This window comes from Rosa chinensis, chromosome 7 (assembly GCF_002994745.2).
Source record: "Rosa chinensis cultivar Old Blush chromosome 7, RchiOBHm-V2, whole genome shotgun sequence".
In the NCBI taxonomy this organism is placed as follows: Eukaryota; Viridiplantae; Streptophyta; class Magnoliopsida; order Rosales; family Rosaceae; genus Rosa; species Rosa chinensis.
The window spans coordinates 6,775,435-6,789,931 of NC_037094.1; the positions used below are offsets into that span (position 1 = coordinate 6,775,435).

A 14,497-nucleotide genomic window follows, 5' to 3' on the forward strand; every position below is an offset into this window, starting at 1 on the left:
AGATCTAAAGTCTCAGCCTCAGACAGATCTAAATCTATCACTTTCCCGTCTCAGCCTCAGCCTCCTCTCGTCTCAGCCTCAGCCTCCTCTCGTCTCAGCATCAGCCTCAGCCTCAGCCTCCTCTCGTCTCAGCCTCAGCCTTGTCTCAGCCTCAACCTCAGCCTCGTCTCAGCCTCAACCTCAGCCTCGTCTCGTCTCAGCCTCAGTCTCAGCCTCCTCTCGTCTCAGCCTCAGTCTCAGCTCAGCCTCAGCCTCAGCCTCCTCGCGTCTCAGCCTCAGCCTCAGCCTCAGCCTCCTCTCGTCTCAGTCTCAGCCTCAGCCTCAGCCTCAGCCTCAGCCTCCTCTCGTCTCTCGACGACTCTGTTCCTCCATAGCTCCTCAGCCTCCTCTCGACGACTCTGTGCAGCCTTGGATCTTCTGTAGCAAAGCCGGTCACGACGAGCTACTCTCTTCCACTTCCTCATCTCACGGGCTGCAGGAGGGGATAATCTGTCCGTTTAGATTTGATCGAGCAGGTACTGAAACGGAGCGATCTGTTTTGTTTTGAGTTTGAGTTTGAGTTTGAGTTTGAGTTTGAGTTTGAGTTTGAGTTTGAGTTTGAGTTTGATCTTGATCTTGAGTTTGAGTTTGAGTTTGAGTTTGAGTTTGAGTTTGTTTTGAGTTTGAGTTTGAGTTTGATCTTCAGTTTCTGTTTTGTTTTGTTTAAGTTTCAGTTTCTATTTTGTTTTGTTTCATTTTCAGTTTCAGTTTCATTTTCACATGATTCTTTGAAGTGGTTTTGTTTTGTGTTGTTAAGTTAAGAGTGAAGTTAACTTATATGTGTGAAGTTACCAGTTGTTAAGTGGTTTTTTGTTTTCGGAGGTGTTAAGATGATAAAGTTCAAAACAGATGATATGTATCTGTTTGTCCGTTGATTAGATTCTGATATTGTCTAATATTGTCAGTTGCCACTTTCGGTAATCGATACTAATAGTGATGCACTTATGAATAAAGAATTTGATTGTGCAATTTGTTTTTACTCTGTGCAATTTGATTGGATATATACATAGATATCCTGTACTATGTACATAGTTTTTTTTTTATCTTGTTTTCATTGTGATCTCTTACATTGCAGGATGAGTAAGAGCAAACAAAGGAATGGACAGTAGCATCTCTCATATCTGCGAATAAGTTTTAGCTTGCTCATTCAAAACTTTCAAGTAATATCTTAACCTTGTTTCTTTCCCGCTAGAAATGGATGATATAAATGCTGATAACTTGACAGAAGCTGGAGCTTCATCTATTTCTGCATCTTCTAAGAAAACTAGATTCACTAGTAATGTTTGGGAGTTTTTGAAAGGGTTCAAGTTAATGATCATGGAACTATGGTACCAAAAATAAATGTGGGGTTTGTAAGACATTGCTTAGAGGTGGTGCGAGTGCTGGTACTAGTCATTTAAGAAGGCATTTACAAATTCATGAAAAAGGGCAGAAAAGATTAGGTGTAGATAGTTCTGGAAATATCAATAGTTTTGCTTACGATAAGAATGTTGCACGTAGAGAACTTGTTGATTATGTTATTAGAGCTGAACTGCCTTTTACTTTTGTTGAAAAACATGATTTTAAAGGAATGATTCGTCGAGGATTTTGTCCTCAATATGTAGGAATTTCAGCCTCAACATGTAAAAGAGATGTGATGAAGAAATTTACTAAGGGCAAAAAAGAGCTTTTGAGTTTTTTGAAAAGTTTAAAGGAAAAATTTGTTTGACATCCGATGTTTGGTCATCGCGTCAAAAAATGGGTTACATGTCACTTACTGCACATTTTATTGATAACACTTGGTCTTTAAATAAAAGAATAATATGCTTTAAGATGATTGAGTACCCTCACACGGGAGAGTCACTTGCAAATCATATATATGAAGAATTGTTGTCTTGGCGCATTCATGATAGAATATTTTCCATTTCTTTAGACAATGCTTCAAATAATGATGTGGCTGCATTTGTTCTTCCCACTTATCTTATGCTTGAGGAAGTGCCTAAAAGATTGTTTCATGTACGTTGTTGTGCTCACATTTTGAATTTGATTGTGCAAGATGGTTTACATATTTTAGGTCCATCTATTGATAAAATAATCAATGTTGTTCGAAGTATGAATTCTTCTAATAAGAGACATGAACTGTGGGTGCGTTGTTGTAAGGATTTTGATTTGCCAAAAAAAAATATTGACAATGATGTGCCTCATAGATGGAATTCTACTTATGAACTTTTAGACCTAGCTATAAAGTATAAGGGGCCGTTGAATAGGTATGCTCAAAAAAGGTGAATGAAAATAGGTCTTGCAATTTAGATGTTCCATTAGAACAAGATTGGTCAATTGCATTTCTAGTTAATGGCTTTTTGGGGATTTTTGCATCCTCAACTAAGATATTTTCTGGTGTCTATTATCCTACATCATGTCGTGTTATTAATTGCTTGATAGATATCCATGCAGCATTTGTGGCATATTCTGATTTTTCTGTCTTTAAAGATGCATTGGCTGCAATGAAGGACAAATTTGATAAGTATTGGGGTACATTTCCCAAAGCTTTCTGTTTTGCTACAATTTTTGATCCTAGATTTAAGTTATTTGCTCTTGGAGAATGGCTAAAATGCATGGGTATGGATCAGCTTGATGTTGATACAAAATTGTTAGAGTTAAGAACCGAATTGCATGCTCTTTATGAAACATATAAGAAGAATATTGTGTCTAATGTAGCACCTAGGCAATCTGAAAATTTAGCTTCTTCGACCTCGAGTTTATCTCCGGGTTCTATAGCATTGCCTATTGTTGGTAATTTCTCAATGCAAAGTTTGAAAAGGGCAAAGGTATCATCTTCTCATACTTCAACTACAAGTTCTAATGATTTACAAATGTATTATGATTTACCAACTATTGAAGTTGATGATGATAATCAATTTAGTGTCTTGTCTTGGTGGAAATCAAATCAATCATTATACCCTGTGGTTTCTCTCATGGCTAGAGATTTACTAACAATTCCAGCTTCTACTGTAGCGTCAGAGTCTTGTTTTAGTGCAGGAGGTAGGATTGTGTCCGAGAGAAGGGCTAGCTTGAGTCCAAATACAATAGAGGCATTGATTTGCTTGAAGGATTGGAGTTTAGCAAAATCAAGGATGCAAGAGGCTCATCGTGAAATGCAGCTAGCTGAAGAAAGGAGGCTCATTAGGGAAGGATGACCAGATTGGATGGAAAATAGTGAAGATGAAGCTGAAAATGAAGCTGAAAATGAATCTGATAATGATTCTGAAAATGAGTCCCATGAACAGGTATATTGTTTTGGTTACTTCATTGCTTCTATTTTTTATTTTCAATTTACCAAACATGTTTTCTGGTTTTTTAATTCTTTATTTAAATGGGTAGGTACCAAGATCAGTTGAATCCCATGAGTTATCAACGAATCTGCAGCCTTAAATTTTCAAGGTTAGTAAGCTGCAGTTTGCAGACTTGCAATTTATGTGGAAAATAGTCATTTGATCCTTAACAATTCTTAGATGCTTTTACATACAAACTTCATCTGAATTTAGACTATAGTGGGTAGTTTTAAAGCTTGAATTGGTTCATTTGAAACTTTGAGTTGCTTGCTTTTACTAAAACTTGCAGATTAGATATTTGGCTCATTTGATGAAATTTTTGCAGGGCTGTACCAACTATGGAGGGTTGCTGGCAGATTCTAAGTGAGCCTCAATGATACCAAGTTTGAATGGAAGAGAATATGCCTAATTAGATATACTCAAAGAAATTGTATTAATAATTTTCTTTCGTTCTAAGTTGTAAATTGGGACACTTTGTAATTTTGTATTCTGTATTTTTATTTTAGTACATTAAAACGGGCGTGGGGATGAGCCTCCTAGTTCGGCTAGGTTCCAAACCCCTGAAAACTTTGAAAGGAAAAAAATAGCATCCTCAATATGACTTGTGAGATGATCTAGATTCTAGAAGAAAGATATAGGATGTACATCATACATGTTAGCCGAAGACTTCATCAATTAGGTGCATGCAGGTTGAGTAAAATTAGTTGTTGTGGATGACACTAAATATTGCACAATAAAACTCGCATAATACAAAAGCCCGGCCCGGCCCGAATAAAGGTGGGCTACCCGGCCCGGCCCGTAAAAGCCCGCAAGGCCCGCCTTATATGGACGGGCTTGGATCCGTTGATATACAAGGAAGCCCGGCCCGGCCCGGCCCGTCACTATTTAAAAATCTCATTAGGCCCGGCCCGGGCCGGCCCGGGCCCGCTATGAATGGGCCGGGCCGGCCAGTTGACGAGGCCTATGTCCAGCCATTGCGTCTACCAGCTAATCGATACGTGGTAGCAGGAAACTGTCTTTGGGGCATGCCTTATTCAGACCCTTGAAGTCAACACACATTCACCACTTGCCATTGGGCTTTCTTACCAATACCACGTTAGAATAATCAATATCAAAATCAGCCATCAAATTAATTGGCTAAATTTCATAATAGTCGTGATTAAATCGATTAATTAAAGCGGATTGATTTGATTATACTATTAATGAAATACAATTAAAATCAGTCATCAAATTAATTGGTTAAATTCCTTAATGGTCGTGATTAAATCAATTAATTGAGGCTGATTGATTCGATTATGCTATTAAGGAAAATACAATTAATTACGTGTCATCAAAGCATTCCAAATTGAGAGAGACGCCGACACTATAAATAGAGAAGAAAAATAGAGAAGAAAACACTCTCAAAATTTCTGAAGCCTCCCAAGCACGTGAAGAACCATCAAGCTGCCAAATAGCCGGTTCCTCACCAACCTTAAACCAAAAAGTTCGTCACGTGTCAACTCTCATGATCATCGTACCACTCAAGATCAAGCGTCAAGCCCTTGAGTGAAATTCATCTTTGGAGATAGAATCAGAGGATTACCAAAGATTGTAACCCGCACTTAAATTAATAAAATTATTATTTTTTTGTATACGTGTCTGTATTCTGTTTGTTTTCAAATTCCCGTGTTTACAAATTGGCACGCCCAGTGGGACCATCTCTGCCTCTCATCTCTTTCTCTGACAATCTCAAGTCGTCATTCTCAGCATATGGCCGGCTTCAAAGATGATTCAACTCAAATAAACAAACAAGAGCAATAAGGTGGCTACTCAAAAAATGAGTAGAAACATTAACAATCATACCGGTCGAAGTGAGTCGTCTCAACTTGCCACATTCATAATTCATCCATCCAAGTTGTGTAAGACTACCACTTTCACAACATTAGGGGCAAACATCACTAAGTAAGGAAGTTCACCATACTTAAGCAACTCAAGAGAATATTCTCCTTTGCCCACTGCCAGTGTTGATCTGGGTATGCCCCTATGCCCCATTTCGTCTTCAGATAACCAAATGGAAGGGTCTGAAGGGATTTTGGAAGATGCCTCTTTTGCTATGCAAGTCATGGTGATAGGGGTCACCACCGTGGAAGAACAGACTACCCAAATAGCCCAATTGGCTAAAGCAGTTGAGAAGCTACAGAAAACTATTGAAGAGAAGGATATGGCGCTCATGGAGAAGTTAGAAACTAAACGTGGCAATGACTCAAAAAAAGGTCCGCATGGTCATAAGAAAGGCTCATCTGGCAGATCATTTTTTGAAAAAAGAAGAAGAATCAAATTCCATCCTAGCTTCATGGTCAATTCAACAACTTCAAGACATGATTGCCAACACAATCAAAGCTCAATATGGTGGTCCATCTCAGGATACGCTAATGTACTCCAAACCTTAAACGAAGTGGCTTTAAAATTTGAGGTTGCCAACTGGGTACCAACCTCCCAAGTTTAAACAATTCGATGGCAAAGGTAACCCGAAGCAACACATTGTGCATTTCATCGAGACATGCAATAGCACTGGCATAGATGGCAACTATCTTGTGAAACAATTCGTTATCTCACTCCGAGGGACAACATTCGAATGGTTTACAGAATTGGAGTTTGAATCCATTGACAGCTGGGAGATAATGGAAAAAGAGTTCTTGAATCGTTTCTTCAGTACATGTCGCATTGTGAGCATGTTAGAGCTCACCAACACCAAACAACGAAATGACGAGCCAACCATAGAATTCATCAACCGTTGGCATGCATTAAGCCTAGATTGCAACGACCGACTCTCAGAGTTGTCCGTAGTAGAAATGTTTATTCAAGGCATGGATTGGGACTTACTGTACATCATTCAAGGGATAAAGCCTCGCACCTTTGAAGAACTTGCCGCTCGAGCTCATGACATGGAACTTAGCATCGCTAGTCATGGTCGAAGAAATGATGAAATCATTGAACCACATAATCAGAAACGTGTCATGGAGTCTTTGGCAATCACAACTCCTGTCAAGATCACAGCACGAATCAAGTCAAATAACGTTGACTCATGATCAAACAAGGCGGCGCACTCTTAGAGAGCTAGAATCTAAAAGTTACCCTTTTCCAGATTCCGATGTTGCTGACATGTTGAGAGATTTGCTTCAAAAGAAAATAATCAAATTGCCAGACTGCAAACGTCCAGAAGAGATGCATCGCATCAATGACCCAAAGTACTGAAAGTACCACCACGTCATCGGTCATCTGGTGGAGAAGTGCTTCGTGTTGAAAGACCTCATCATGAAGCTCACACAACTGGGGGCCATTGAAGATGATGTGGCTCAATCAAATCATGCTGCCATCATCTTTGATCAACTTGAAGCAATGTTGTCCATGCCTTTGCTGGGGTTATGCTGCTTGCCTAAATTTCCTTAGAACACATAATAAGTACAACGCTCCTAGCCAGCAAGAGCCTAAACTGCACGTGGTACCCAAAAAAAAAAAAAATCTGTTGAGTTGAAAACCAGAAAGGATGGCTCAACCAAAATAAGGACAAAAAAAAAACATCATCATCATCATCCATAAATCCTTAAACTACGTGATGACTTGATCTCTTTCTTCGAAAGGGTACGTAGGCAGCTCGGAAAGTTACTCTGAGTCCAGTCATACCAAACAAAGAAGATGAGTTTGCTAGGGAAGTTATTCTGAGTACGGTCATATCAAAGCAAGAAGATGACTCTACTTGGAAAGTCTTTCTAAATTCAATCACAACAAAATAAAAAGATGAGTCTGCTCAAAGATGCTTCAAGATGACGATTGGATTCAATATGACTCAAGAATTTGGAGTCGTCCGCCAAGTCAAAGACGAGACGTGTAAAACTCAAATGTCAAATGTCTACCAGGAAGATGACTTTACACAATCTATAGACATTCGTGCTTGTTTTTGCTGTTGACGAATACACATAGCCTAACTGCTTGAAGCAGACTCTCTCCATGTCCAAGAGATGGAAGTATTACCTATTTACTTTCCTACTTCATTTTAAGAAATTATCAAGCCATTGAAGATTTCTTACCTATAGAAAACCAAATGAATTTGGTAGGTCGTAATTAATTATGTCAATTATGGGAATGTTAGCCATGCATCAATTGAGAACAAGCACAGAGGCTTTCATCTTTAATTCACTACCTACCAATTCAAAAATGAGTAGGGCTACAAAACGGGAAATTTCAAAGCCAGATATGGAAGCTATATGAATGAAAAGAAGAAATCCATTCACAGATTACCCATTTATTTGGAATTTATGGAAAGTGGCCATGCATGGTTGTCAAACGTCTCAAGACAAATTCCCCAAAAAAAAAGGTTGGGGGCATTAAGGCAATGGTTAAAATTATCAATGTCAAATGCACAAGAAAAAAATAAAGCTAGCTAGCTAATTCATCCCAAGTAAGCTGATTACAAAGCACGCGAAATGTGCCATAAAAAAATCGACTTCAAGTCACACCTCCAGCACTTGACAACCACAAGTTTACGGCGCACCTTGAAGTGGGGGCATTTGTATACACAAGAAATTTAATGAAAATAAAATTCATTAAATAAATCGGTCAATCTTTGAAATTTTGACTAAACAAGCTTAGTTGACACATGGGTCCTCCAAAAGGTACAAGTGGCTCATACGTCACCAAAATTATATGAGCTTCGAGGATGATACATGTCAAAACACAAGTGATCCATTGATTGAATGACTCAGAAGCATCAATTGTGGAAGAGTCAATTTTTCGCTGATTGATTGTTGCTCAAGCTAAGCATTTAAAGCGGATCAATCGTATTAAACTGATTGATCTCGACGAAAATCAAGCATTAAATACAAATATCGATCAGATTAAATTGTTTAATTCTGATTGAAATCAAGTATTAAATACAAATATCGATCAGATTAAATTGTTTAATTCTAATTGAAATCAAGTATTAAATTCAAATATCAATCAAATTAAATTGTTTAATTCTTATTGAAATCGGGCGTTAAATCAAATCGAAATTGATTGACATATTCCTTAAATAAAAGGTAATTAAATCAATCAATTAAAACTGACTAATTTAATTACACAATTAAGGAATGTGATTAATGTCGTGTCATCAATGTATTCCAAGTTAAGGGAAGCGACGACACTATAAATTCCTCCTTTCAAATCAAGACGTATAGGGGAGGACGACAGACAGACGCAAGCAGATAGAAGAAAGCTCTTCAAATCTCAGAAGTCTCCCAAACTCGTGAAGAACCATCAAGCTGCCAAATTGCCGGTCTCTTTACCTCACCAACTTCAGACAAACAAGGGAAATCACCTGCAAGCTCAGAAGTTGTCAAACTCGCGGAAAATCAACAAGCACCAAGCAAACGTGCGGATTCATCCGCCATCAAAGCCATACTCGCCACGTGACACTTCTCGTGGTTCAAGTATGAACAAGATCAAGCCTCTATAGCCCTTGATCATCCGTCTTCTTCAACAAAGTAAATCCTCTACAAGTTCTTCATCAAGCTCGTGGAGAATCAACAAGCACCAAACACAAGTGCCTATTCATCCCCTACCAAAGCCGAAGAACGCTCACCGTGGCCTAAATCCGATCAAGATCAAGCTTCTACAGACATTGGTCAATCGTCTTCCTCAAATCATCAACATAGCAAGAAGTTCACACTATAACCGTTCGATTCAAGATCAAGTGCTCGCCACCCTTGGATCAAATCAACGTCAAAGATCGAATCAGAGGAGATTCTAGTGAAAGAGAATCTATAGAGATTGTAACCCTCAAATTCATTAATATAAAATATATTATTTTGTACACGTGTCCTTCTTTCATTCATTACAGGATTTTCGTGTTTACAAATTTGGCACACCCAGTGGGACACCAAAATTTCATTAAATAAATCGTCTTCTTATCTTGATTTGAGACTGGTTATTTATAGTGTTGTCACCTCCCTCATCTTGATTTGAGAGAGGGTATTTATAGTGTTTACTTGAGTTTGTAAACACGAAAATCCTGTCATGAATGAAAGACGGACACGTGTACAAAATAATATATTTTATATTAATGAATTTGAGGGTTACGATCTCTGTAGATACTCTTTCACAAGAATCTCCTCTGATTCGATCTCTGACGTTGATTTGATCTAAGGGTGGCGAGCACTTGATCTTGAATCAAACGGTTGTAGTGTGAACTTCTTGCTATGTTGATGATTTGAGGAAGACGAATGACCAAGGGCTGTAGAAGCTTGATCTTGATCAGATTTAGGCCACGAGTGGTGTCACGTGGTGAGCGTTCTTCGGCTTTGGTAGGGGATGAACAGGCACTTGTGTTTGGTGCTTGTTGATTCTCCACGAGCTTGATGAAGAACTTGTAGAGGATTTACTTTATTGAAGAAGAGGGATGATCAAGGGCTATAGAGGCTTGATCTTGATCAGACTTGAACCACGAGAAGTGTCACGTGGCGAGTATGGCTTTGATGGCAGATGAATCCGCACGTTTGCTTGGTGCTTGTTGATTTTCCGCGAGTTTGACAACTTTCTGAGCTTGCAGGTGATTTCCCTTGTTTGTCTGATGTTGGTGAGGTAAAGAGACCAGCAATTTGGCAGCTTGATGGTTCTTCATGAGTTTGGGAGACTTCTGAGTTTTGAAGAGCTTTCTTCCGTCTGCTTGCGTCTGTCTGTCGCCCTCCCCCCTACGTCTTGAGTTGAGAGGAGGTATTTATAGTGTTGTCACCTTCCTCAACTTGGAATACATTGATGGCACGACATTAATCACATTCCTTAATTGTGTAATTAAATCAATCAGTTTTAATTGATTGATTTAATTACCTTTTATTTAAGGAATACGTCAATCAATTTCGATTTGATTTAATGCCCGATTTCAATCAGAAATAAACAATTTAATCTGATTGATATTTGAATTTAATACTTGATTTCAATCAGAATTAAACAATTTAATCTGATCGATATTTGTATTTAATACTTGATTTCAATCAGAATTAAACAATTTAATACTTGATTTCAATCAGAATCAAACTATTTAATCTGATCGATATTTGCATTTAATGCTTGATTTTCGTCGAGATCATTCACTTTAATATGATTGATCCGCTTTAAATGCTTAATTCGAGCAACAATCAATCAACGATAAATTGACGCTTCCATAATAGATGCTTCCGCATCATTCAATCAATGGATCACTCGTGTTTTGACATGTGTCATCCTCGAAGCTCACATAATTTTGGTGATGTATGAGCCACGTGTACCTTTTGTAGGATCCATGTGCCAACTAAGCTTGTTTAGTCAAAATTTCAAAGATTGACCGATTTATTTAATGAATTTTATTTTCAATAAATTTCTTGTGTTTACAGTGAGTTGTACTTCGATGCTAGTTTTGACTCGTGGTTTATAGCTCAACTTCAAAGAAAGTTACATTGATTTTTTTTTTAACATTTTACACCTCAAAATGTTTTACGTTTTCAACTTTAGATATGAGTTTCAAATTTTAGAACACTACAGTTATTTTAAATAAAATGCCTTACGGTTCTTTATGACATAAGTTGGACTAATCGGCTTAGATTTTAAAGGCTTGCATCATTGTGATGTGCGTAAGTTGATGAGGTGCAGTTTAGAGCGTTACAAACTCGAACATTTCTTTCAATTTCCAGCCTAACTCACTTTGAATCAAATTTCTGATTCCGTACATCTGTACTCAGTTCAATAACAATAAGCTCATTAGAGAAGTCACGATTTGATTTGATCAGAACGATAAGACATTTCTATATGGGTCAGTGTCCCATTACAGACAAGAGGCATGTTCATTTGTAAAATAGGATCCAAGAGAGATATCTTACCAAATCTTGTCACATATATCATAAGCTTGAATGCAATAAGGTTTGTACTAATCCCCCATCAAATCAACATCGCTAGGCTGTTGCAATCACCCGAGTTGCCCACGAGCACAGGCACCAAACAACAAAATAATATCAAACTCGACCCTAAAATTAATTGAGAAAAGGACCTTACCTGAAACTAATGGCATCACAATAGAGATTTGATTAGGACTTGACCAAACACCTCTAAAACATGTAGACAATAAGATCACTGTGTATGTATTTGTTTGATTGTAATCACTAGTACTTTCCAAAGTGTTTCTCATCGTTCATCATCGTCTGTGTCTTTCAATCCATGCCACCTTCTCTCAACTTGTTGCTTATGACTAGTGATTATCGTACTTCATTATTGAAATGGCTCGGAGTGCGCACCCTGATCGGAAAGGAATAAATCTTAGAGTAATGTTAAATCCGTCATATAAACATGATGATCACATCTTTTATGAAACCATGGGCGCACGTAATCATGAAGTGCATTTGCCTCTGAACAATTACAGAAGGGAAATTTGCATTCCAAATACAGTGTACCTGATTCTCCTGCATATTGCATGAGCTAGTTGAAGTGTCGTCTTATTGCAGCAAGGGGCACAAAAGAACATGAAACATATGCAAATTGTCTTAAAAGTGCTCGAATCGATCCAACAGGTGCACATCTACAGCCAGGTTCTCCTCATCTTGGATCGATTTCCCCACAACTTATGACAAAAATCCAACTCCAATGCATGCACGTTGTACTTGTAGCTTAATCGAGATTGCAAGAATTTCGACTCCCTATGCTACTGTCAACAATTTTAGGATGATTATTACGTGTAGGTAATTATGTACAAACTCATCATCTTAAAGGTTTTTTTTTTTTTTGCGAAATTCTCGAAATAAGTGCTATCATACAAATACTAATGCAAAAGAAAGTAACATTAGTTTGTTCGGAAAATAGCACTAAAATTCAGTTACTTCACACATCAGCATCTATCACAAAGCCAACATATATTACCTTTTTTGATTACAAATATATATTGGTTCCATGTTGCTCCCGTACGTAGACTAAGGCTTAAGTATCACAATACACGCAGTCACATAAACCGATGTGATTATCCATGATAAAAGCTTAAAAGTCTAAGAGATCGAGAGGCTTAAGATTTCACATCTCAGAAAAGACTTAAAAAAAGTAAAACCCATAAATATATATATATATATATATATAATACTTTTCTGCTACTATTCTTTTTCTTTGCGGTGAGGAGAGGAAAAGACTACGCGGTCTTTTCATTGCTTATCTGCGCCTCGGATGCACCTGAACAGTGAGAGGGTTTGCCATCTCGCATGAAAGCTTGAGCACTTCAGAGAGGTCGATCGGGTCAGCCCGCTTCCACTCAAACTCATGCAAAAGCGACCCGACCCAGAAGCTCACCGTAGCCAACCCTAACGACTTTCCGGGACAGCTCCTCCTGCCGGACCCGAATGGCGCGAGCCTTAGGTCAGACCCCAACACAGAGAAGCCCACGTCAGCATCCTTGGATGACACAAACCTCTCTGGCTTGAACTCGAGTGGGTCCGGCCACACCTGTGGGCACCTCGTGATGGCCCACATGTTCACCATCGCTGTGGTTCCCGCAGGCACGTGATAACCATCAACCACAGTGTCTGTGATTGCCAAGCGGGCCCAGGACAGAAGTGGGCCTGGTGGGTGGAGCCTCAGCACTTCTTTGATCACTGCCGGCAGGTATACCATTGAGTGAATGTCCGTTTCCGTCAACGGACGTGATTTTCCGACTATCCGGTCCAGCTCGGCGTGAACTTTTGATTGGATATCAGGATGGAGCACCATTCTCGCAAGTATCCACTCTATCAGAACCGCCACAGTATCCGTTCCTCTGAATATCATCTCCTATAATTTGGCCATACAAGAACATATACAAAATCAATAAAGCCAAAAATAATATATGCGTAGCTAGCTTATAACGATTACATTATTTTGGACATATGTAGTACGTACATAATCAACACAAAAACAATTCGTAAGAAAATATTGTTGAACTGTTTTAGACATAAGTACGTAATTAACACAAAAGCAATTCGTAATAAATTGTTATCGCAAAAGTTGAAAGGTAAATTTCAAGAAGTGTGCGTTTGCTTATGAATGCTTACCCAAAGTACTGCTATCATGTCGTGGTCAGACAACTTATCGGGTCCATGAAGAGAAAGAAGAACGTCGACAAAGTCACTATGGTTTTTCCGGCCAGTTTGGGATCGATGTTCTTTGATAATACGGCTAACAAAGCCGTTCACTCTCGGAACGAGTTTGGAGCATCTGTACCGGATGGTCTGGAGGTCTAAACCGGCCAGCCAGGGAAGGTGATCGGACCAGTTAAGCTTTCCCAGCAGATCATAACCTTCTTCAACAAGCTGACTCAGCTCCTCGGTTTCGGTATTCAACTCCCCTAGTTGATACTTACGTCCAAACACAGAGCACATCATGTTGTTTAAAGAAGCTCTCCTCAGTACATCGCGGACGCAGAACTTGCGAGAGTTAGAGCCACGTGCGGCCACGATGGACAGCATTTCGGCGGCGAGTTGGAACCGTTGGGGCTCGGAAGCGCAGATTTGTTTAGGGCAGAAGAGATGGGTAGTGGCGATTCGTCGAAGGGTAGTCCAGTAAACCCCGTAAGGGGCGAATCCAATAGCTCTGTTAAACATCAGATTGTAAGCCGACTCTTTGATCGGACGGTCGGCGAAAACCGAGCTGTGGAGGATATCCTTGGCGACGTCAGGGTTGCATGTGATGATGACACGAGTGTCACCGAGGCTAAAAGCCATGAGCCGCCGTGCGCCAAAACGATCAGCCGCTTTAGTGAGGTTGCGGTGAGCTAGATTAGCCATGAGGCTCATGCTGCCCAGGACCGGAAACCCTTTTGGTCCGGGAATGAGCGTTTCTGTCATTTGGTGATCTCTTTTCTTCCAGTGGTGTTTTCCCCATGCTGGGCCTCCAGGAAAAGCCCAGAAGAGAAAGGACATGGTTAGCCAAGCCATGCACATGAAGAGGAGGGCTAGAAGTGTGTTTATGGAAGACAGGGATTTCCATTTGGAGAAGACGGCGAAAACCCAGAAGCTCTCTAGCTGTGTTTCCATGGCGTTTAGGCCTGAAATGCAAACAGGTTTTGTGTGGATGGGGTGTAACAGGGAGTGAGCTAATTGAGAGTGTGGTTTCCTTTTTTGGGTTGAACTATGAAGTGGGAAGTTGGT

At 39.4% G+C, this 14,497-nt stretch overlaps 1 protein-coding gene and 2 long non-coding RNA genes across 3 annotated transcripts; 2 read left to right on the top strand and 1 right to left on the bottom strand.

The window, feature by feature from the left end:
- Positions 1–382: 382 nt before the first annotated feature.
- On the top strand, positions 383–1,688 carry LOC121050344. Its single transcript, XR_005802716.1, has 2 exons — positions 383–515; positions 1,115–1,688. It is a non-coding gene; the product is annotated as an uncharacterized LOC121050344 (long non-coding RNA).
- A 1,062-nt stretch (positions 1,689–2,750) lies between these two features.
- Positions 2,751–3,764, top strand: LOC112175307. The gene is made up of 3 exons (XR_002926399.2): positions 2,751–3,305; positions 3,400–3,459; positions 3,676–3,764. It is a non-coding gene; the product is annotated as an uncharacterized LOC112175307 (long non-coding RNA).
- An 8,460-nt stretch (positions 3,765–12,224) lies between these two features.
- LOC112179201 (cytochrome P450 78A9) lies at positions 12,225–14,497 on the bottom strand. Its single transcript, XM_024317537.2, has 2 exons — positions 13,403–14,497; positions 12,225–13,142 (listed from the first exon to the last, which is right to left on the bottom strand). Exons 1-2 carry the CDS (start codon positions 14,381–14,383, stop codon positions 12,528–12,530), a joined length of 1,596 nt encoding a protein of 531 aa, XP_024173305.1. The 5' UTR covers positions 14,384–14,497; the 3' UTR covers positions 12,225–12,527.

Bases quoted from the DNA above. Each gene is read 5' to 3' on its own strand.
- LOC112179201 (XM_024317537.2), bottom strand. From the start codon at position 14,383: ATGGAAACACAGCTAGAGAGCTTCTGGGTTTTCGCCGTCTTCTCCAAA. The intron at 13,143-13,402 runs GTAAGCATTCAT...GCCAAATTATAG, and splicing joins ACATGATAGCAGTACTTTGG to GAGATGATATTCAGAGGAAC.